Source organism: Entelurus aequoreus, linkage group LG03 (genome assembly GCF_033978785.1).
Source record: "Entelurus aequoreus isolate RoL-2023_Sb linkage group LG03, RoL_Eaeq_v1.1, whole genome shotgun sequence".
In the NCBI taxonomy this organism is placed as follows: Eukaryota; Metazoa; Chordata; class Actinopteri; order Syngnathiformes; family Syngnathidae; genus Entelurus; species Entelurus aequoreus.
The window spans coordinates 85,489,597-85,514,805 of NC_084733.1; the positions used below are offsets into that span (position 1 = coordinate 85,489,597).

General features: G+C 36.6%; 1 protein-coding gene across 2 annotated transcripts in view; it reads left to right on the forward strand.

Annotated features, from left to right (window-relative positions):
- The window catches only part of nr2c1 (nuclear receptor subfamily 2, group C, member 1), a 32,313-nt gene extending 11,962 nt beyond the window's left edge, over positions 1-20,351 (forward strand). For both annotated transcript variants that reach the window (XM_062043058.1, XM_062043059.1), the window contains exons 4-14: positions 447-525; positions 607-786; positions 873-1,023; positions 1,108-1,204; positions 4,655-4,842; positions 7,884-8,037; positions 8,117-8,238; positions 8,306-8,451; positions 10,583-10,720; positions 10,792-10,897; positions 19,688-20,351. In XM_062043058.1, the coding sequence (XP_061899042.1) occupies positions 447-525; positions 607-786; positions 873-1,023; positions 1,108-1,204; positions 4,655-4,842; positions 7,884-8,037; positions 8,117-8,238; positions 8,306-8,451; positions 10,583-10,720; positions 10,792-10,897; positions 19,688-19,859 (1,533 nt within the window). In that variant the 3' untranslated portion in view covers positions 19,860-20,351. The remainder of the gene's footprint in view (positions 1-446; positions 526-606; positions 787-872; positions 1,024-1,107; positions 1,205-4,654; positions 4,843-7,883; positions 8,038-8,116; positions 8,239-8,305; positions 8,452-10,582; positions 10,721-10,791; positions 10,898-19,687) is intronic.
- Positions 20,352-25,209: the final 4,858 nt, after the last annotated feature.

The window sequence follows — 25,209 nt, forward strand, 5'->3', positions numbered from 1 at the left end:
GGGGAAAATATTGCATATTTTGTGTTTTTTCCATTAAAAAAACTGGGTTTTCTTTGACAAAAAGGGCATACAACTTAAATCTGAAAAAAAAAACGTTATATTGACAGATATACCTAATGTTGATCTAGATATTTAAACTTTGAATAATAATAATAATACTACTAAATAATGACACTTTTTAAAAAACATTTTTTTAACCTAAACCCTATGGGGTCCCCGGGATCAAGCCTGAGTGGAGGCCTAAATGTATATTTTTTATACATATATTGTATTGGTTTTTAAAATAAAAAAATACCACCGCTTGCTTTGATTTTTCCGTGTGCGGCCCTCAGTGGAAAAAGTTTGGACACCCCTGGGCTCAGGTCTCATGACTCAACGGCAGCCACGTGCTGTCAATCTGACGTTTGCAAGGTTTTCAATACCACTATTCTCCGATTGTTTGTCAGTTTGTAACCGAGGGCTCGGACCAGTCTATTTCCAAGCCAGTTGTGGAGTACTGCGTTGTCTGCGGTGACAGAGCCTCAGGTTGGAATTACTTTTTAATTTGCCTTCATGTTATTTCTCACACATTGCTGATGTTCTTGTTTTCTCCTGCCCGTCTGGCAGGGCGCCATTATGGGGCTGTCAGCTGTGAGGGCTGCAAGGGCTTCTTTAAACGCAGCATCAGGAAGAACCTGGTGTACACGTGCAGGGGCTCCGGGGAGTGCGCCATCAACAAGATTCACCGAAACCGCTGCCAGTACTGTCGGCTGCAGCGCTGCATTGCGCTGGGCATGAAACAAGATTGTACGATGTATATTCAGTCTGCTGTCAAATGGGTCTGGCGAGGGGCCACTATAAGGACTGACGTTTATTGTGTTGTTGTCTTGCAGCCGTGCAGTGCGAGAGGAAGCCAGTGGATGCGCCCAACAGGGAGAGATCTGTCAACTGCGCAGCCTCCACAGAGAAGATCTACATCCGCAAGAACCTGTGCAGCCCTCTGGCGGCCACGCCCACCTTTATGTCCGAAAAGGATACATTCAGGTAACTCCAGCATTGAATCCCATCCGTCTTGTTTATTTTTGCTCATCTAATCATTTGTGATTCATTCCATTTCTATACAAACAGGTCTACGAATTTGCTCGAGTCCAGCATGTTGCTCAACATCCAACAATCTTTTCCTAAGATGGAAAACACCATCATGATCCCCGCATCCCCGGACAAGGTCATTTTTGTATGTGCGTTAAGACACTCGCTGGCCACAATATTAGGTGCATCCTTATAACGAGCGAATGAGATTCTATCACAAGAGCTCCCTTGTCAAAGATAATGCTCTGTTTTGATTGACACTGTCAGAGAGTTAGACTTAGACAAACTTTAATGATCCACAAGGGAAATTGTTCCACACAGTAGGATGGAAAGGACAATGCAGGTATAAAATAGACAAAAAATGTACCGTAGTAGCAATATAAAATATGACATATATGTAATATTTACATAATATACACTACCGTTCAAAAGTTTGGGGTCACCCAAACAATTTTGTGGAATAGCCTTCATTTCTAAGAACAAGAATAGACTGTCGAGTTTCAGATGAAAGTTCTCTTTTTCTGGCCATTTTGAGCGTTTAATTGACCCCACAAATGTGATGCTCCAGAAACTCAATCTGCTCAAAGGAAGGTCCGTTTTGTAGCTTCTGTAACGAGCTAAACTGTTTTCAGATGTGTGAACATGATTGCACAAGGGTTTTCTAACCATCAATTAGCCTTCTGAGCCAATGAGCAAACACATTGTACCATTAGAACACTGGAGTGATAGTTGCTGGAAATGGGCCTCTATACACCTATGTAGATATTGCACCAAAAACCAGACATTTGCAGCTAGAATAGTCATTTACCACATTAGCAATGTATAGAGTGTATTTCTTTAAAGTTAAGACTAGTTTAAAGTTATCTTCATTGAAAAGTACAGTGCTTTTCCTTCAAAAATAAGGACATTTCAATGTGACCCCAAACTTTTGAACGGTAGTGTATGTACAGTATTTGATATATACTGATATATGATATTATAGTGTTTCCCATAAACTGCCAAGATACCTGTGGGGGCGTGGCTATGTGCGTGGTCACCATGACATCATCGAGTAATTTGCATAATTTACTACAATGATTTGATTTTCTCTAAAAAGGCTCAAAAAATGTATACTTACTAATGAATAATAACAGTTTTGTTTTAAACGTCCATCTATCCATCCATTTTACAATATAATTACAACACTTTATGTACATATTTATATACAGATTTGAACAATAAGTTATTCACTGAAATATATTTATTAATTGTGGTTCTTACAAAAAATATATCTTATAAAATACAAAAGCTAAAATGTCTCAAAGCTCTGCCCCTTTAATTAGTGCATACTAAATAATTTAACTTTAGCCTACTACTACAACCATATTATTTACCAGCAACATAAAGTGAAACAGAGGCAGAGGTGTCCTGCCACAGTCAGTAACAAATAAACAGAAAACAGTAGTGGTGGTAGATAGACACAGAGCTTCATCAAACATCTGATCCACTGAACAAAGAGCTCCAAAAATCTTGAACTTTAGACTGCCATCAGTTTTACTCCCTACACTTAACCATGTGTTTCCTACTGCCTGCGGACTTTGCACCCTTTGTAATATACACATGTTGTGTTTCTAATATAAATACATTTAATAAAGTCAAATACAAATAAGGCAACAAGAGAAGTATCGTACACTTCTCTTTTGTAAAGTAAATCTGAACAGCCGATATGGGCATCTACATCTACTATATGATTTGCCTGAGAAGCTGGAGAGGACAAAAAAAAAAAAAATTAATTTTAAAATGTATTTATTTATTTTTTATTTTTTTAAATTTGTGGCGGACGTAATTCTTTCATGGCGGGCCGCCACAAATAAATGAATGTGTGGGAAACACGGGTTTTGTATTAGTGTTCCTAAAAATAGGACCCAAGCACACATACTGTACAGCAGATTTTCACAGCTTACGAAAAAATCAATGGGAAAAAAGCAGTCTATTGTCTGTGTCAGTAATGTACAGCACGTCTGGACAATTAATAGAGAAAAAAATGTGTCTGGGGTCGGTAAACCTACCTATCTATCTATACATTTCACTTGAACCGCTCAAATTTATCAGGACAGCGTAGGCGAGGTCCCCACGCGCTCACTGATTTCATCAAAGTTACTTATCATTGATGCTGTAATTTAGTCACAATCATGGCAAAACAGATACAAGGCTAGTAAAGATGAGCGCTGATATTGGTTGAGGTCATCAAATGTTGATGCACTGATGGTTACCGATGGATTTGTCTTGTTTGTGCCTAAAAAGATGTCTATTTCTGAAGTAAAACAGAATATGCGACAGTGAAATGCGAAAGATAAGTCCCTTCTGGGGGAAATTGCGTTTTACCTCCTGGTAGAGAGTAACATTTTGTGGGACTCGCAGCTCAAAGTAGCGTTTAGACTTAGACTTACACTTAGAAAATCTTTATTCTAAATTGTTCCACACAGTAGCTCAGTTACAAAGGATGGAAAGGATAATGCAGGTATAAAGTAGACAAAAAATGTTCCGTAGTAGCTATATAAAATATAACATATATGTAATATTTACATATTATACATACAGTATATAATATATGCTGATATATTATATATATATTTTTATATAATACAATATATAACAAATCCCAATTACCATGTACAATATTACAGTTTATGTAAAATAGCATGCATAAAATAGAGAGTAGATCCAGCCGAAAATATACATAATAAATAGGGATGTCCGATAATGGCTTTTTGCCGATATCCGATATTCCGATATTGTCCAACTCTTTAATTACCGATATCAACCGATATATGCAGTCGTGGAATTAACACATTATTATGCCTAGTTTGGACAACCAGGTATGGTGAAGATAAGGTACTTTTTAAAAAAATTAGTAAAATAAGATAAATAAATTAAAAACATTTTCTTGAATAAAAAAGAAAGTACAACAATATAAAAACAGTTACATAGAAACTAGTAATGAATGAAAATTAGTAAAATTAACTGTTAAAGGTTAGTACTATTAGTGGAGCAGCAGCACGCACAATCATGTGTGCTTACGGACTGTATCCCTTGCAGACTGTATTGATATATATTGATATATAATGTAGGAACCAGAATATTAATAACAGAAAGAAACAACCCTTTTGTGTGAATGAGTGTAAATGGGGGAGGGAGGTTTTTTGGGTTGGTGCACTAAATGTAAGTGTATCTTGTGTTTTTTATGTTGATTTAATTAAAAAAATAAAAAACCTGATACCGATAATAAAAAAAACGATACCGATAATTTCCGATATTACATTTTAAAGCATACCGGTATATCGGCCGATAATATCGGCAGGCCGATATTATCGGACATCTCTAATAATAAACAAAGAGAGGTAGCTAACTGCACAAGCATTCAGTTTTTGTTCATTCTTGTTATAAAGGCATAATTGTGGATGGCACTCTTGTACTGGGTCTCATTAGATAGTGCAGGTGTACCTAATGATATGACCGGCGAGTGTAGATGCAATTGATTAGGTCCAATAGTATAATATTTCTCAAGACTGTCGCCGCTTTCTGAAAATTCTGTCTCCCTCCCCAGCATGACGACCATTCCCAAGGTGACCTCGGCACGCTGGCCAACGTGGTGACGTCGCTCGCCCACCTCAACAAGACGAGAGAAGCCAGCGACGGTGGCAACGACCTCATCGGCGCCGAGACGCTCAGCAACGGCGACGGCTCCATGGCGGACATCCAGGACGACGAGCAGACGGCCAGCGATATCACGCGGTGAGCAGAAGCGTCTGGTTCGCCCAATACTATCATGAGGAAGACATAAAGAAGCGCATTTGTCGTTGTCACTGAGAGTAATACGATTTCCTGCAAGGCCATGTGGTCTCGTGCTTCAGGGCTTAATGAAATTCCCTATAAATAGACACATCTTGGACTAAAATAGCACTCTGCTCTCATCCATATGTTAGCGGGCTACTTCCTGGTTTACATTGAATGACGTAAGACAACAGGGCTGTTTCATTTTTTGTTCTAGTGCAGACGGGAACACTTCCATTATGAACCAAATGATAAAAAGCTAGCTAGATGAGCTAAGCCCGCCACTTTTTGGGGGTTCAGCAGTAGTAGTTTTGAAAAATGAAAAAATCTGGCCATCCTCACCGATAGTCATGAGCCTTGGGTTATGACCGAAAAAGGACTACCGTATTTTTCGGACTATAAGTCGCTCCGGAGTATAAGTCGCACCGGCCGAAAATGCATAATAAAGAAGGGAAAAAAAACATATATAAGTCGCACTGGAGTATAAGTCACATTTTTTGGGGAAATGTATTTGATAAAACCCAACACCAAGAATAGACATTTGAAAGGCAATTTAAAATAAATAAAGAATAGTGAACAACAGGCTGAATAAGTGTACGTTATATGACGCATAAATAACCAACTGAGAACGTTCCTGGCATGTTAACGTAACATATTATGGTAAGAGTAATTCAAATAACTATAACATATAGAACATGCTATACGTTTACCAAACAATCTGTCACTCCTAATCCCATGAAATCTTATACGTCTAGTCTCTTACGTGAATGAGCTAAATAATATTGATATTTTACGGTAATGTGTTAATAATTTCACCCATAAGTCGCTCCTGAGTGTAAGTCGCACTCCTAGCTAAACTATAAAAAAAACTGCGATTTATAGTCCGAAAAAAGTTTTGAAAAACGAAAAAATCTGGCCATCCTCACGATGGTCATGAGTTTTGGTTTATGACTGAAAAAGGACAAGATCACGGGTACTGTCAGGTTCAAACACTGATGACATCTATTAAACAAGACAAGAAGCAAGGAATTAAACAGAGACAGAATTAAATTTGGCTCAATTGAGGAGAGACGTCTGGACTGTACTCTTTGCACAGTCTCACCACGCTCTGACGAAAGATTGTACGCCTCTTTTATTTGGACTCTCCCTGATTACATGGCAACAGCTGTTTCTAAAGGAAGGGGGTCGTAAACCGCTGCTGCCTTTGGCCACAAAACAGCTCAAAGAAAAGGTCGTAAAACGGTTCAAAGAAGAGGTCCCTCGAGGGGAGTGAGGTCCTGCTTCCTCTTCGCTTTGTAGATCTTGGGTCAAGACAAAATCTTTCTGTGGATTACAATACATCAAAGAAACAGAACCCTCATGTCGCTCCCCATCCTACACAGTGGAGTTTACAATCCTTTTGTTTGGTAGGATCAAAGACCGCTTTTGTCCTCTCGCCAGGAACTCATGGCAACACAAAGTTTTGCAATTACAATTATTCTGACAGGTACAAGTGGCCGAAATGAGTTTTCTCCGTCGGGTGGCGGGTGAGAAGCTCCGTCATTCGGGAGGAGCTCAAGAGTAAAGCCGCTGCTCCTCCACACGGAGAGGAGCCAGATGAGGTGGTTCGGGCATCTGGTCAGGATACCACCCGGACGCCTCCCCGGGGAGGTGTTTAGGGCACGTCCGACCGGCACGAGGCCACGGGGAAGACCCAGGACACGTTGGGAAGACTATGTCTCCCGCCTGGCCTGGGAACGCCTCGGCATCCCCGGGGGAGCTGGACAAAGCTGGCTGGGGAGAGGGAAGTCTGGGCGGAAGAAAATGGATGGAAAAACTCTGGCTTTGCTACACATAAAATAAAAAGCCTGGAGCTCTACCAACTATTTGCAAACAGATGCGGGGGCTACACCCAGGGGTGCAAACTAACTTTTTGACCAACTCGCCAAGTGGCTAGTAGGTGAAAAAACATACTCGCCAACCATATTTTTTACTCGCCAAATGCCAAAACAAACTATTTCCTTTACCATTGTATTCCGCCATGTAGAAGTGTTCACGTCACATTAAAACCAATTCTACAACCAACCAGGGGCCACAGTATAGTATATAGAGGAGCAGCCCACAACAAAGTGACTCGCCTGACTTTTTTTGTCCTTTCCAAAAGTTGTGCACACAGTGCAAAACATGATGTTGTTCTTGACAGTCAGCCAGTCGCGTTTTTTCCCTGCATCGTCGTATAGCCACTTCGTCTGAAACTTTCTCCCCCCAGTTCCAGCGCTGGTCGGTTTGGGTTTCGCAGCATTCGCATCGCGACCCCCCTCCTCCTCCTCCTCCTCCTCCTCCTCCTCCTCCGTCCGTGCCTTTTTAGCTATGGGTTTCAGGAAGCGCCACATAACGATAAGATTTATAGGCTTAAGGCTAGGAAGAATGATTGTTAGCTATTAAGACTCGAGTAACGTTACCGGTACACTCTGTGACTGTCGCCTGAGAGATATCCCTGTAGTGCGCGCTCTAAGCTAACTACTAGGCTAGCTAACTGCCGTCTCTTAGCAACTAGTCTACGGAACGTCGAACGTGACATCACAACAAATATGTGCTTGGTAAAATAATGATCTCCGTGTTGCTTTAGGTACCGGTAAGCGCTGCATTATTGCTGTTGTGAACCTCACTTTTTCAACTCGCCAGCGTGGCAAGTTAGGCAAATATTTTACTCGCCAAAGCTAAAAATAGCTCGCAAATGGCGACTGGCGAGTGTTAATTTGCACCCCTGGCTACACCATTTATCCGTTTGTTAGTAGCAGGCTACTTCCTGGTTAATGGAAGATGACAAAAATAGACAGGACTCTACCCTTTGTTTTTTGGGTTGGACGGAATTGTTCCATTCTAACTCAACATTACTTGGATTTGCACCACAATATACACCCAGGAAGTTTATTAGAAATTGGCCATGTAGTTTGTGCCTAATCCTGCTAACTAGAAAAAAAACCCCAATGGCATACTTCTCACCACATAATGTTGTCCAGGGCGTTCGACACCCTGGCCAAAGTCCTGCACACCGCAGATGGCTCCTGTGCGACCAACCTGGAGGCCACCATGCAGCTGATGTCAGGAGACCAGTCGGGCCCGGTGTTGGAGCTGGAAGGCTCGTTGCTCTCCGACAACCATATTCCCTTCAAAGTAAAAGCACGATATGAACACCGTGACAGTCCTCGTGTGTCACATTGCTTTGCTCATGTTATTGTCTGCGCCCCTACAGCTAATGATGCCTGTGCCCGTGCCAGAGTACCTCAACATCAACTACATCTGTGAGTCCGCGTCGCGCCTCCTTTTTCTCTCAATGCACTGGGCACGCTCCATACCTGCCTTCCAAGCCTTAGGGTAAGTCGCGGATGCTCCTTTTTCCACAGCATCCACCGCAGCTCACCTCGTTGTGATGTGTTCACAGCAATCAGGACGACAACGACATCAACTTGATGAAAGCTTGCTGGAACGAGCTGTTTGCTTTGGGCCTGGCCCAGTGTTCCAATGTTATGAACGTCGGCACCATTTTAAGTGCCATCATCAGTCATCTGCAGACCAGCCTGCAGGAAGGTGGGAGTCCTCGTCTTTACTGGAGCTCGCACATCTAATTAACATGCAGCTATTTGACATTAAACGACCATGCACAATGTGGCATTTAGGTATTGGAAAGTTGGGATAGGTACGAATTCAGCCCCATTTTTCTATAGCTTTGTTGCGCTGTAGTCTATACACTACAGCCAACTTAAATCAAACTTTGTTTATCAAGTGCCTTCATGCATAAAACAAATGTAACTCAAATGCGATTTACAGACTTAAAAACAATTGCCCAATGACCCGCCTCCCCCCATTGTCCGTCACACGCATACAAATGAATGCATGTCTGAGTACAGAGGAGCCAGGTGAGGAAACACTATCACAGGAGCCATCTGCACCAGAAGCTTACCACCACGGTTACCAGGATGCTGATACAAAGCAACCTCACAGCTGTGGCAGATAGAACCCCTGATGCAGAAAGCTTCCACTGAGGAATGCAGAAAAGTACAAAATAATAAAACTTATACATATTGTAAAAAATATGATTAAGAATAAATGTATAATAGATCAGTCAATCAAACTTTATTTATATAGCGCTTTTCATACATAAAAGAAATGCAATGCAAAGTGCTTTACAAACTAAAAAACCATACCCCAATGACACAGATCCCCCATTATCACATTCACAATAAACATACACACATGTGCAACTATATGAATAAATGAATGCGAGGCTGAGTACAAAGGAGACATGTGAGTAAACACTATCATAGGAGCCATCTACACCAGTAGGTCATCAGACCACAGCCACCAGGACGCTGAACACAAAGCTCCCCCACAGCAAGGCTGATAACCCCTGAAGCAGATGGCTCCCTCTGAGTTGGGAAGTAAAAATACAAAAACCTATAAAATAATAAGAACCATGAGTAGAGATAAAGGATAAAATACAAGTAAGACATATGAATATAAATATGAGTTTTTCCTTGCCCTGATGTGGGATCTGAGCCGAGGGTGTCGTTGTCATGGCTTGTGCAGCCCTTTGAGACACTCGTGATTTAGGGCTATATAAGTAAACATTGATTGATTGATGATTGGAAAAAACTAAATATAAATATATAGAACTAAATAAAATCTTGCTTAACTAATAACATAAAAACTAGAATTAGAATTAATTAATATTAGGTAAAAATCTAATCGAAAAGGTGGGTCTTAAGCCCGCTCTTAAAAACATGAACCTTTCTCAGCAGCCCTGAGGTCCTCCGGCAAGCTGTTCCATAGGCGGGGGGCCATAATGGTGGAAAGATGCCATCCCGTGACTTTGTGTCCGGACTTTTGGAATAATTTAGGAGATGAGTGCTGGAGGATCGTAGGGTAAAAGCAAATCTGAAAGATAAGAAGGCCCAATACCATAAAAACATTTTTAAACTAAAAGAAGAACCTTAAAATTGATCCCGAAACACACGGGGAGCCAATGCAGAGATTTTAAAACTGGTGTAATGTGAGCCCGCCTTCTGGTCTTCGTCAGGACACGTGCCGCGGAATTTTGGAGTAATTGCAAAGGCGCAATAACCCTTTTAGGAAGACCAGAAAGCAGGGCGTTACAATAATGTATACGACTTGTAATATAAGCATGCATTAGCTTTAGCTATATTCTTAAGATGATAAAAACCTATTTTTGTTATATTTTATATGTGGTACAAAACTTAAGGTCAGAGTCGAAAGCGACGCCCAGATTTTTCACTTGTAGTGATGCAGTTAAAGACAATGATTGTAGTTTTGATATGTTTCTCAGGGCCTTAGGGCCAATGACTAAAACTTCAGTCTTGTCCTGGTTAAGCTGTAGAAAAAGTATCTGCCTTCCAGGACTTAATATCTGAAATGCAATTAAAAAGAGTACCAATTGGTCTTGTGTCATCAGTAGACATGGAAATGTACAGCTGTGTGTCGTCAGCATAACTAGTAAGAATAAAGTTATCGCCTGCTTCCAATTAATGCCCCGTCCTTTTTGCGGTTTAGGTAAACAAACTCCTTAGCTTGGATCACAAATAGGTAATAATTAGAAAAGCTAAACATCTGTGAAGTTCTTGCCCTTGAAAAAGCTGTATGGAAGGATGTTTTCTATCCATTTCAACATCATGTTTATGTTCTCACCTCTGATGTCCAACAGACAAGTTATCCCAAGAGCGGGTGAAGGTAGTAATGGAGCACATCTGGAGGTTGCAGGAGTTCTGTAACAGCATGTCCAAACTGGCTCCAGATGCTTATGAATACGCCTTCCTCAAAGCCATTGTTCTCTTCAGTCCTGGTGAGCGTCGTCTAAGCTGTCATGAAACATTTGTTGCAGGTGCTCATTTATGTTTTCTATGTTTGTATCAGACCATCCTGGCATAGACAATACGCCACAGATTGAGAGGTTCCAGGAGAAGGCCTACATGGAGCTGCAGGATTACGTAACCAGGACATACCCAGAGGACTCCTATCGGTGAGTAACACATTTCAACACTGTAGGACACTGAAATCAACTCCACACAACATTGGTACATGTGGACAAAAACAATAGAACATAACTCTTATTCTGCGACGATTCCTTTTGTGTGAAGACATAGGCTTGATTTATTTGACGCATTTTGTTTTTTAATACCGTAAAATGATATCCAATTTTTATCGGATTAATCATGATTACTTTCCGTTTGCAACTACAACTGAAATATGCTGATTTTCACTGTATCGTACTAACAGAAAGAAACTACAGGACACAGTTTTATAGATTTAACTTAAAAGTATGTTTATCACAGCTCCAAATGAAATGCAAGCTGAAACACTACACACTAGACATGTCCGATAATGGCTTTTTTGCCGATATTTCATTTAATTTCATTTCATTTCATTTTCATGTTTATTTCGAATATGTAGACAAAACAAAAACAACAAATTTTGAAAAAAAACAACAAAAAAGCCATTCAAGAATGAATAACAAAAACAATAATAATAATAATAATAATAGTAATAATAAAAAGCAAAAGAAACAAGAAATGAAAATAAACATTAATGTAAACATATCCGAAAAGGAGTGAGAAGAAGTAAAAACTTATGTACTCCCACCCCTCTTATTACTTACTGTATGTTTAATAATAATAATAATAATAGTATATAAAAAAGTTATGTCATATAAATACATATACATATATAAGTACGTACACACATATATATATATATATATATATATATATATATATATATATATATATATATATATATATATATATATATATATATATATATATATATTATATATATATATATATATATATATATATATATATATACATACATACATACATGTATATCCACAACACACATTTAACAAGTAACTATGAATGTGACACAACAGCGTGTATACATAGTATACATATACATACACATACAAACCCACTGACTCTTAGTGCAGTTCACTATATCCTGTGAACAATATATTTTAATTTAATTTAAATTAATATTGTCCAACTCTTAATTACCGATTCCGATATCAACCGATACCAATATATAGACAGTCATGGAATTAACACATTATTATGCCTAATGTTGTTGTGATGCCCCGCTGGATGCATTAAACAATGGAACAGGGTTTTCCAAAATAAATCAACTCAAGTTATGGAGAAAAAAATGCCAACATGGCACTGCCATATTTATTATTGAAGTCAGGAAGTGCATTATTTTTTTTAACATGCCTCAAAACAGCAGCTTGGAATTTGGGACATGCTCTCCCTGAAAAGAGCATGAGAAAGTTGAGGTGGGCGGGGTTGGGGGACTGTGGGGTGTATATTGTAGCGTCCCGGAAGAGTTAGTGCTGCAAGGGGTTCTGGGTATTTGTTCCGTTGTGTTTATGTTGTGTTACGGTGCGGATGTTCTCCCGAAATGTGTTTGTCATTCTTGTTTGGTGTGGGTTCACAGTGTGGCGCATATTTGTAACGGTGTTAAAGTTGTTTATACGGTCACCCTCCGTGTGACCTGTATGGCTGTTGACCAAGTATGCCTTGCATTCACTTGTGTGTGTGAAAAGCCGTAGATATTATGTGACTGGGCCGGCACGCAAAGGCAGTGCCTTTAAGGTTTATTGACGCTCTGTACTTCTCCCTACGTCCGTGTACACAGCAGCGTTTTAAAAAGTCATAAATTTTAATTTTTGAAACTGATACCGATGATTTCCGATATTACATTTTAAAGCATTTATAGGCCGATAATATCGGCAGGTCCGATATTATCGGACATCTCTCTTTTGAACTTATTGTCTTGCTTTCCATTCTTCTATTGTTATTTCCTGTCAGACTCCAGTGTTTCCCACACATTCATTTATTTGTGGCGGCCCGCCACGAAAGAATTACGTCCACCACAAATTTAAAAAAACAAAAACAAAAAAAAAGTTGGTTTTTTTGTCCTGTCCAATTTTCTTAGGCAAATCATATAGTTGATGTAGATGCCCATATAGGCTGTTCAGATTTACTTTACAAAAGAGAAGTGTAGGATACTTCTCTTGTTGCCTTATTTGTATTTGACCACTACTGTTTTATGTTTATTTGTTACTGACTGTGGCAGGACACCTCTGCCTCTGTTTCACTTTATGTTGCTGGTAAATAATATGGTTGTAGTAGTAGGCTAAAGTTAAATGATTTAGTATGCACTAATTAAAGGGGCAGAGCTTTAAGAGACATTTTAGCTTTTATATTTTATAAGATATATATTTTGTAAGAACCACAATTAATAAATATATCGCAGTGAATAACTTATTGTTCAAATCTGTATATAAATATGTACATAAGTGTTGTAATTATATTGTAAAATGGATGGATGGATGGACGTTTAAAACAAAACTGTTATTATTAATTAGTAAGTATAAATTTTTTGAGCCTTTTTAGAGAAAATCATATCATTGTAGTAAATTATGCAAATTACTCAATGATGTCATGGTGACCACGCCCATAGCCCCGCCCCCACCGCCACAGGTATCTTGGCAGTTTATGGGAAACACTGGACTCTTATTTTGTATTTTCTGCTTTGGACCGTTGCACTGCACTGGTGACAAATGCGTGGAATTAGTAATCAGCACTAAAGAAGAGGAGCTGCAGTATTCATGAATCGCTGGATCATTGTTGCTGTTTTTGCTATTCTATGTGTGTTTTGGACCATATTGTTGCGAGACCAGGTGTGTCCAAACTACCAGTGCGTCCCGCCCGCGAGACGTCATGAGTTTAAATAAGTGGTAAAGGAATGGCTAAATCAGGCTAGAATGAAGGTTTTAGAATGGCCTTTCCCAAAGTCCTGACTTAGACGTGTGGACAATGCTGAAGAAAACCAACAATTTTAGCTGAACTGCACCAATTTTGTCAAGACGAGTGGTCAAAAAGTCAAGCAGAAGCTTGTGGATGGCTACCAAAAGCGCCTTATTGCAGTGAAACTTGCCAAGGGACATGTAAGCAAATATTAACATTGCTGTATGTATACTTTTGACCCATTTTCAGTAGACCCATAATAAATTCATAACAGAACCAAACTTCATGAATGTTTTTTGTGACTAACTAGGGCTGGGCGATATGGCCTTTTATTAATATCTCAATATTTTTAGGCCATGTCACGATACACGATATATATGTGGATATTTTGCCTTAGCCTTGAATGAACACTTGATGCATATAATCACAGCAGCATGATGGTTCTATGTGTCTACATTAAAACATTCTTCTTCATACTGCATTAAAGGGAAACTTCGGTTTTTTTCAACCTGGGCCCTGTTTTCATAATTTTTTCTGTATATGTGAGTGCTGGATAAAACATTTTTTGAGGTCGCGCCAGTATTGAGCAGGGCAGGCAGCCTCCAGCCCAGCTAACGCTCGTACACAGGGCAACTGGCTCTCGTCAAAATTCGGCCTATAAACATGCATTTTTTTCACACTGACAGGCTCAGATAGTTACAATGAGTGTCCGACAACATACTAGAAAGGAGAAATTAACGTATGTCTCTACCTTTAGCTGCAGATCGCTGTTTGTTGTGAGCTTTGTCCAAATCTCACCACGCTACAAATCTCGTTCCGAAATCTCGCGATAACTCGCGACAAAACACCGGTGGAAAAACAGTTACCTGACTGAGGTGAAATGCGCACTCACGAACCATTGTTTTACTTTTATCCTTTTCTATAAAACTAAACTAACAGTCTTCGGTAACTTAGTCCAATACAAAATCACTTCGGTCGTCTCTCTTCACCTCAGTCAGGTAACTGTTTTTCCACCGGTGTTTTGTCGCGAGTTATCGCGAGATTTCGGAACGAGATTTGTAGCGTGGTGAGATTTGGACACAGCTCACAACAAACAGCGATCTCCAGCTAAAGGTAGAGACATACGTTAATTTCTCCTTTCTAGTATGTTGTCGGACACTCATTGTAACTATCTGAGCCTGTCAGTGTGAAAAAAATGCATGTTTATAGGCCGAATTTTGACGAGAGCCAGTTGCCCTGTGTACGAGCGTTAGCTGGGCTGGAGGCTGCCTGCCCTGCTCAATACTGGCGCGACCTCAAAAAATGTTTTATCCAGCACTCACATATACAGAAAAAATTATGAAAACAGGGCCCAGGTTGAAAAAAACCGAAGTTTCCCTTTAATATATGCTCATTTTAAACTTTCATGCAGAGAAGGAAATCACAACTAAAAGTGTATTTATTAAACAGTTACTAAGCAGTGGCACAAACATTCGTGTCATTTCAAAACAGAAAGTGCAAGATTGTCAGAGACATTTTAAAACAAGCTACGAGTGCACTTTTGTGCATGATGTCACTAAGATGACATATCAAAACAACACTAAATTAAAGTGCACTTTTTGTACACAGAACGCCACTACAATAGTTTAAAACAAATAAAGTGTGCTTTTATGCATGATGTCACACAAGATATTTCAAAAAATGTAAAATAAAAATGAGCTGCATCATAGCAAATCAAATAGTGTTATGTCCTTCGCTATGTGGTAGGTTATTGCGGACGTTATCTCCTTCTGTTGTTGACTATTTTTTTCATACGGTGTTGATTTGGAAATGGAAGACGCCAGGCTCAATTGGATGCTTCGCATTTGGTTGGGTGTGGCACCGGCCGGAGATGTTGACATGCGGAGTTTCAAGCACTCTTCATTCTCTAGCGAGTGACTTTTCAAATGATGCTACAAATTAGTAGTGCCGCTACTTTTTGTAGCAACGCTTTTGCCGCACACTTGACCTATTACGGTTGTCTGTTCAACATCTTCCCGCTTGAAGCCAAACCACCGCCAGACGATGGAGCCCATGCAGTTTTTCTTGGGAATTGATTCTTCCTTCATTTGTTACCAGATTCGCACCTTCTTTCTCTCTCTTGTATTACCAGTCGCACCACTCCGCTTGCACCACCTGCCACAGCTAACTTTACCATGCCTTTATAGTTAAAAACAAAACAACTGTGGAGATGCATGATTTGTTGTTTGGGTTTCCATTTTATCTTTTTACTTTTTGAAAAACCAATGCAGTTACTTTGTATAAAAAGCAGACAGCATTTATATTTTTAAGTATGTTAGGGTTTAGTCCAAAAAACTTTTATTTAGGTTGTAGATTAAAATAAATACCAAATAAAACAAATGTAAACATACATGCTTTGTTTTTCATTTTTGTACCAAAACATACTAAGTAGAACATTTAAAAGTGTAATTTTGACTTTATTTGTATCTTCAAATGTTGGTCATTATAGTTAAAAACAAAACAACTGTGGGGATGCATGATTTGTTGTTTGGGTCTCCATTTTATGTTTTTACTTTTGAAAAAAAAAACTAAACAAAAATGCAGTTACTTTGTATCAGATTATAAAAAAAAAAAAAAAAACCCACAGCATTTATATATTTAAATATGTTAGGTTTTAGTCCAAAAAACTGTAAAAATACATTTTTATTTAGGTTGTAAATTAAAATAAATACCAAATAAAACAAATGTGATGTTACATGCTTTGTTTTTAATTTTTGGACCAAAACATACTAAGTAGAACATTTAAAAGTGTAATTTTGACTTTATTTGTATCTTCAAATGTTGGTCATTTATAGTTAAAAACAAAACAAAATACCTGTCAGGATGCATGATTTGTTGTTTGGGTCTCCATTTTATGTTTTTAGTTTGGAAAAAACCAAACAAAAATGCAGTTACCTTGTATTAGATAAAAAATAAATCATGCGACATTAATTTATAATGTGAAAATGTTAAGTTTTAGTCCAAAAAAACTGTAAAAGTGCATTTTATTTAGGTTGTAGCTTAAAATAAATACCAAAGAAAGCAAACATACTTTGTTCTTAATTTTTGGGCCAAAACATACTAAGTAGAACATTTAAAGGTGTTATTGTGACTTTATTTGTATCTTCATATGTTGGTCATTTATAGTTAAAAATAAAACAAAATAACTGTGGAGATGCATGATTTGTTGTTTGGGTCTCTATTTTGTGTTTTTAGCTTTGAAAAACAAAAATGCAGTTGCTTTGTATTAGATAAAAAATATATCACACAGCATTTATATATTCAAATATGTTAGGTTTTAGTAAAAAAACTGTAAAAGTGCATTTTATTTAGGTTGTAGATTAAAATAAATACCAAAGAAAGCAAACTTATTTGTTCTTAATTTTTGGACCAAAACATACTAAGTAGAATATTTAAAAATAGTAATTTTGACTTTATTTGTATCTTAAATGTTGGTCATTTATAGTTAAAAACAAAACAACTGTGGAGATGCATGATTTGTTGTTTGGGTCTCCATTTTCTGTTTTTAGCTTTGAAAAAAAATACAAATAAAATAAATGCAGTTACTTTGTATTAGATGAAAAATAAATCACACAGCATTTCTATATGTGAAAATGTTAGGTTTTAGTCCAATAAACTGTAAAAGTGTATTTTATTTATGTTGTAGATTAAAATAAATAACAAAAAAAGCTAATTTACTTTGTTCTTAATTTTTGGACCAAAACATACTAAGTAGAACATTTAAAATAGTAATTTTGACTTTATTTGTATCTTCAAATGTTGGTCATTTATAGTTAAAAATAAAACAAAACAACTGTGGAGATGCATGATTTCTTGTTTGGGTCTCCATTTTATGTTTTTAGCTTTGGAAAAAAAAAAATTGAAAAAAAATGCAGTTATTAGATAAACAATAAATCACACAGCATTTATATATGTGAACATGTTAGGTTTTAGTCCAAAAAACTGTAAACGTGCATTTTATTTAGGTTGTAGATTAAAATAAATACCAAAGAAAGCAAACATAATTTGCTTTTAATTTTTGGACCAAAACATATTAAGTAGAACATTTAAAATAGTAATTTTGACTTTATTTGTATCTTAAATGTTGGTCATTTATAGTTAAAAACAAAACAACTGTGGAGATGCATGATTTGTTGTTTGGGTCTCCATTTTCTGTTTTTAGCTTTGAAAAAAAATACAAATAAAATAAATGCAGTTACTTTGTATTAGATGAAAAATAAATCACACAGCATTTCTATATGTGAAAATGTTAGGTTTTAGTCCAATAAACTGTAAAAGTGTATTTTATTTATGTTGTAGATTAAAATAAATAACAAAAAAAGCTCATTTACTTTGTTCTTAATTTTTGGACCAAAACATACTAAATAGAACATTTAAAATAGTAATTTTGACTTTATTTGTATCTTCATATGTTGGTCATTTATAGTTAAAAATAAAACAAAAAAACTGTGGAGATTCATGATTTGTTGTTTGGGTCTCCATTTTATGTTTTTAGCTTTGAAAAAAAATATTTAAAAAAAAATGCAGTTATTAGATGAACAATAAATCACACAGCATTTACATATGTGAACATGTTAGGTTTTAGTCCAAAAAACTGTAAACGTGCATTTTATTTAGGTTGTAGATTAAAATAAATACCAAAGAAAGCAAACATAATTTGCTCTTAATTTTTGGACCAAAACATACTAAGTAGAACATTTAAAAGTGTAATTTTGACTTTATTTGTATCTTAAATGTTGGTCATTTATAGTTAAAAACAAAACAACTGTGGAGATGCATGATTTGTTGTTTGGGTCTCCATTTTATGTTTTTAGCTTTGAAAAAAAATACAAATAAAATAAATGCAGTTACTTTGTATTAGATGAAAAATAAATCACACAGCATTTCTATATGTGAAAATGTTAGGTTTTAGTCCAAAAAACTGTAAAAGTGCATTTTATTTAGGTTGTAGATTAAAATAAATACCAAAGAAAGCAAACTTACTTTGTTCTTAATTTTTGGACCAAAACATACTAAGTAGAACATTTAAAAATAGTAATTTTGACTTTATTTGTATCTTAAATGTTGGTCATTTATAGTTAAAAACAAAACAACTGTGGAGATGCATGATTTGTTGTTTGGGTCTCCATTTTATGTTTTTAGTTTGGAAAAAAACAAAACAAACACACACTTACCTTGTATTTGATAAAAAATAAATCACACAGCATTTATTTATAATGTGAAAATGTTAGTTTTTAGTCCAAAAAACTGTAAAAGTGCATTTTATTTAGGTTGTAGATTAAAATAAATACCAAAGAAAGCAAACTTATTTGTTCTTAATTTTTGGACCAAAACATACTAAGTAGAACATTTAAAAATAGTAATTTTGACTTTATTTGTATCTTAAATGTTGGTCATTTATAGTTAAAAATAAAACAAAAAAACTGTGGAGATTCATGATTTCTTGTTTGGGTCTCCATTTTATGTTTTTAGCTTTGAAAAAAAATATTTTAAAAAAAATGCAGTTATTAGATAAACAATAAATCACACAGCATTTATATATGTGAACATGTTAGGTTTTAGTCCAAAAAACTGTAAAAGTGCATTTTATTTAGGTTGTAGATTAAAATAAATACCAAAGAAAGCAAACTTATTTGTTCTTAATTTTTGGACCAAAACATACTAAGTAGAACATTTAAAAATAGTAATTTTGACTTTATTTGTATCTTAAATGTTGGTCATTTATAGTTAAAAACAAAACAACTGTGGAGATGCATGATTTGTTGTTTGGGTCTCCATTTTATGTTTTTAGCTTTGAAAAAAAATACAAATAAAATAAATGCAGTTACTTTGTATTAGATAAAAAATAAATTAAAATGTATTTATTTAAGTATGTTATATGCTCCTTCCAACACTGCCTATTATCTTGTGTAGACCACACACGTTTCCTTTTGCACGTCGAATAACAAGCATGTGGTTTCTCCCAGGTTGTCCAAGCTCCTGCTGCGTCTCCCCGCCCTGCGCCTGATCAGCGCCGCCGTCACGGAGGAGCTCTTCTTCGCCGGCCTCATCGGCAACGTGCAGATCGACAGCATCATCCCCTACATCCTCAAGATGGACTCCACGGACTACAGCAGCCAGTCCGCCTCCGCGGTGTGACGCCCCCCCCCTCTTTTTAGCGCCGGGACTGTGGAAGACAGTCATGCAAGCAAAGTCTCTGGCCACCGCGTGGCCCCGTCTTTTTATTTATGTGGATCCTCTTCATCGGGGGGGTCACCGAAGAGCAAACGTGCACACAATCAGGACTGAAGCAGTGGAAGAGTAGAGTGCATTTTAGTGTACATAAAGTAGTATTTTATGGCCTTTGCTCTTTCTGCAGATCACGGTTTGTTTTTTTCCCTTTTACACTTTCCCTAAACCATCATGTGAAATCCCATTCTAAAAGGTTATAACCTTTTATTCTCTATTTGTTTGCCAATCCAAAGGATAGGACCAACAATGCATTTCTTTCCACTGTGGATGCAAAGTCAAGTGTGTACATAGAATGTATGGAGGAGCACTCTGTGATGATCACATCCTGTCTTTTGGACAAAAAAATATATATCTATAACGGTCTTGTCGGTGGAAAATAAACAAAGTACGTGTCGAGAACGAGCTCTTTGACGGCACTTCCTCGTTCGCTCGAGCGTGATCAGGAAGCGGAGGTCTATAGAAGTAAATACTTTTTCATCATGCGCCAATAGAGCCAGCCGATTGTTTACACGCGGCGCTTAAATTATGCACACAAAGTGTTTAAAAGTGACGTCCTTTCTGCACTTTTCAGTATCAAACACAAAAACGTATGATGTAATGTGGGGACCGCCGTTCCCGACTCGGTGGATTATCCCATTCCAGTCTGAGCGAATGTTTGGACGCAAGGAGTCGCGTGGAGCGTTCCCACGGCCTTGGGATTTGGGCTCCGTTTGATCCCAAAGTCGGAGGGCTTGCAAGACAAAGCTGCAGCTTTTTTCTTGTTAATAAGCGTGGCTAATAGCGCCTGTGATGATGACGCAACTTGTTTAGTGCTATAGGGAACCCAAAAGCAGCGAAGTTGGCACGTTGTGTAAATGGTCAATAAAAACAATGATTTGCAAATCCTTTTCAACTTATATTTAATTGAATAGACTGCAAAGACAAGATATTTCATGTTCACACTGAGAAACTTTTTTGCAAATAATCATTAACTTAGAATTTAATGGCAGCAACACATTGCAAAAAAACTCATAGTAAAAGCACTCTTTTACTATGGAGCCATAATGTTGTAACATGTGCTGAAATAAGCAGGGGCGTCCATGACAACGTTGCTTGGATGGCAACATATGTTGCTCCAAAACCTGTATGTACCTTTCAGCATTAATGGCGCCTTCACAGATGTGTAAGTTACCCACTAATACACCCCCATACCATCACAGATGCTGGTTTTTCAACTTTGCGCCTAAAACAATCCGGATGGTTCTTTTCCTCTTTGTTCTAGAGGACACGACGTTCACAGTTTCCAAAAACAATTTGGAAATGTGGACTCGTCAGACCACGGAACACTTTTACACTTTGCATCAGTCCATCTTAGATGAGCTCGGGCCCAGCGAAGCCGGCGGCGTTTCCGGGTGTTGTTGATAAATGGCTGTGGCTTTGCATGGTAGAGTTTTAACTTGCACTTACAGATGTAGCGACCAACTGTAGTTACTGACAGTGGTTTTCTGAAGTGTTCCCGAGCCCATGTGGTGATATCCTTTACACACTGATGTCGGTTTTTGAAGGGTCCCGGGCGTGCTGCTTACGTGCGGCGATTTCTCCAGATTCTCTGAACCTTTTGATGATATTACGGACCGTTACCCATGCCTTGGGCACTAATACACCCCCATACCATCACACATGCTGGCTTTTACACTTTGCGCCTAGAACAATCCGGATGGTTCTTTTCCTCTTTGTTCCGGAGGACACGACGTCCACAGTTTCCAAAAACAATTTGGAAATGTGGGCTCGTCAGACCACGGAACACTTTTCCACTTTGCATCAGTCCATCTTAGATGAGCTCGGGCGGCATTTCTGGGTGTTGTTGATAAATGGCTTCCGCTTTGCATAGTAGAGTTTTAACTTGCACTTACAGATGTGGCCACAAACTGCAGTTACTGACAGTGGTTTTCTGAAGTGTTCCTGAGCCCATGTGGTGATATCCTTTACAGACGGATGTCGCTTTTTGCTGCAGTACCGCCTGAAAGATCCAAAGTCCGTAATATCATCGCTTACGTGCAGTGATTTACCCAGATTCTCTGAACCTTTTGATGATATTACGGACCGTAGATGGTGAAATCCCTAAATTCCTTGCAATAGCTGGTTGAGAAATGTTGTTCTTAAACAATTTGCTCACGCATTTGTTGACAAAGTGGTGACCCTCGCCCCGTCCTTGTTTGTGAACGACTGAGCATTTCATGGAAGCTGCTTTTATACCCAATCATGGCACCCACCTGTTCCCAATTAGCCTGTTCCCCTGTGGGATGTTCCAAATAAGTGTTTGATGAGCATTCCCTCAACTTTCTCAGTCTTTTTTGCCACTTGTGCCAGCTTTTTTGAAACGTGCTGCAGGCATCAAACTCCAAATGAGCTAATATTTGCCAAAAACAACAAAGTTTTCCAGTTGGAACGTTAAATATCTTGTCTTTGCGGTCTATTTAATTGAATATATAAGTTGAAAAGGATTTGCAAATTATTGTATTCTGTTTTTTATTTACCATTTACACAACGTGACAACTTCACTGGTAAAAACAGCATTCTTATTTCACAAGCAAACTTCCACAAATAGAGTCAAAGGAAGTGACCTAACTTCTGTTTTTTTCAATAACCAGCTGCCTCAGCAGTGAGAAGGAAAAAAATGACTTTGCATAAAACAAGCATATTTTTGTGCGGATCACAAAAAGGACAAATGCAGCATTTTAATGTTACACAACATTCATAAATGTTCTTTTTAGCCATGACTGAATACATCTATGGAGCTCTGATATGAAGATATCATCTACTTTAACTGGATCATGACTTAAACTATAAGGATGATGTCATCACACACACACACACACACACACACACACACACACACACACACACAAAGGGGTGTTTTGTTTCAAACCGTACCAGTTGTGTGCAGGGTTGGGCGATACTGCAAATATTGGTACTGGTCCGATACCACGTGAATACCGGACCAATATCGCCGATACCGACACGTCTTACTTGAAGCTGTCAAAGACTGCATGTTGATTTTTGCCTTTCATTCGTTCAAACCAGAACAAGCAGGCCACAAAAACATTGGTATCAACATAATTTTGAACATTTTAAACGATATCTAATATGGCAGTAGAAGAGGATATCAACGAAATAATACAAATTAAAAAAAACAAAAAACGATCTAATCATGCGAGTATGTGGATTCGATATTGATTTAGGGTGGACGATTGATCCAAATATTCTTAGTATCGATACCATGGGTACAGTATCATTTACAGTCTTATGTTTATCATTATAAATTTGATGGTATAGTTGTCATCAAAATATTAATTAATGTAATAGTTGTAATATAATGTTTTGCTTTTGTTACGTAACTTAATTGACATGCTTGAATTTTATTTTAATCAATAAAATAAATGCATTATATTAATATATTGAAACGTTTTGTAAATTATACACAATTAACAAATTAAAGGCAACATCACAAAGTCATCTAATGTTCAAAAACAAACAAACAAAAACATTTCACTGCTTGACTTTTATTTTGAAAAGTTTTAAAATGATACACAATTAACAAATGAAAGGCAAAATCAGAAAGTCATCCAATGGTCAAAAACAAAACAAATTTTCACTGCTTGACTTTTATTTTGAAAAGTTTTAAATGACACACAATTAACAAATTAAAGACAAAATCAGAAAGTCATACAATGGTTAAAAACAAACAAACAAAAAAAAAAACATTTAAATGCTTGACTTTTATTTTGAAAAGTTTTAAAATTATACACAATCAACAAATTAAAGGCAAAATCAGAAAGTCATCCAATGTTCAAAAACAAACAAAATAATTTCACTGCTTGACTTTTATTTTGAAAAGTTTTAAAATGATACACAATTAACAAATTAGAGGCAAAATCAGAAAGTCATCCAATGGTCAAAAACAAAACAAATTTTCACTGCTTGACTTTTATTTTGAAAAGTTTTAAATGACACACAATTAACAAATTAAAGACAAAATCAGAAAGTCATACAATGGTTAAAAACAAACAAAAAAAAAAACATTTAAATGCTTGACTTTTATTTTGAAAAGTTTTAAAATTATACACAATTAACAAATTAAAGGCAAAATCAGAAAGTCATCCAATGTTCAAAAACAAACAAAAAAACAATTTCACTGCTTGACTTTTATTTTGAAAAGTTTTAAAATTATACACAACAAATTAAAGGCAAAATCAGGAAGTCATACAATGTTCAAAAACAAACAAACAAAAAATACATTTCACTGCTTGACTTTTATTTTGAAAAGTTTTAAAATTACACACAATTATCAAATTAAAGGCAAAATCAGAAAGTCATCTAATGTTAAAAAACAAACAAAAAAAATTGTCACTGCTTGACTTTTATTTTGAAAAGTTTTAAAATTATACACAACAAATTAGAGGCAAAATCAGGAAGTCATCCAATGTTCAAAAACAATTTCACTGCTTGACTTTTATTTTGAAAAGTTTTAAAATGATACACAATTAACAAATTAAAGGCAAAATCAGAAAGTCATCTAATGGTCAAAAACAAACAAAACACATTTTCACTGCTTGACTTTTATTTTTGAAAACTTTTAAAATTATACACAATTAACAAATTAAAGGCAACATCAGAAAGTCATCTAATGGTCAAAAACAAACAAACAAAAAAGCATTTCACTGATTTACTTTTATTTTGAAAAATTTTAAAATTACACACAATTAACAAATTAAAGGCAAAATCAGAAAGTCACATAATGTTAAAAAACAAACAAAAAAAATTGTCACTGCTTGACTTTTATTTTGAAAAGTTTTAAAATTATACCCAATTAACAAAATAAAGGCAAAATCAGAAAGTCATCCAATGTTCAAAAACAAACAAAAAAAAAACATTTCACTGCTTTACTTTTATTTTGAAAAGTTTTAAAATGACACACAACAAATTAATGGCAAAATCAGAAAGTCATACAATGGTTAAAAACAAACAAACAAAAAAAAACATTTAAATGCTTGACTTTTATTTTGAAAAGTTTTAAAATTATACACAATTAACAAATTAAAGGCAAAATCAGAAAGTCATCTAATGTTCAAAAACAAACAAACAAACAAATGGTCACTGCTTGACTTTTATTTTGAAAAGTTCTAAAATTATACCCAATTAACAAAATAAAGACAAAATCAGAAAGTCATACAATGTTCAAAAACAAAAAAACATTTCACTGCTTGACTTTTATGTT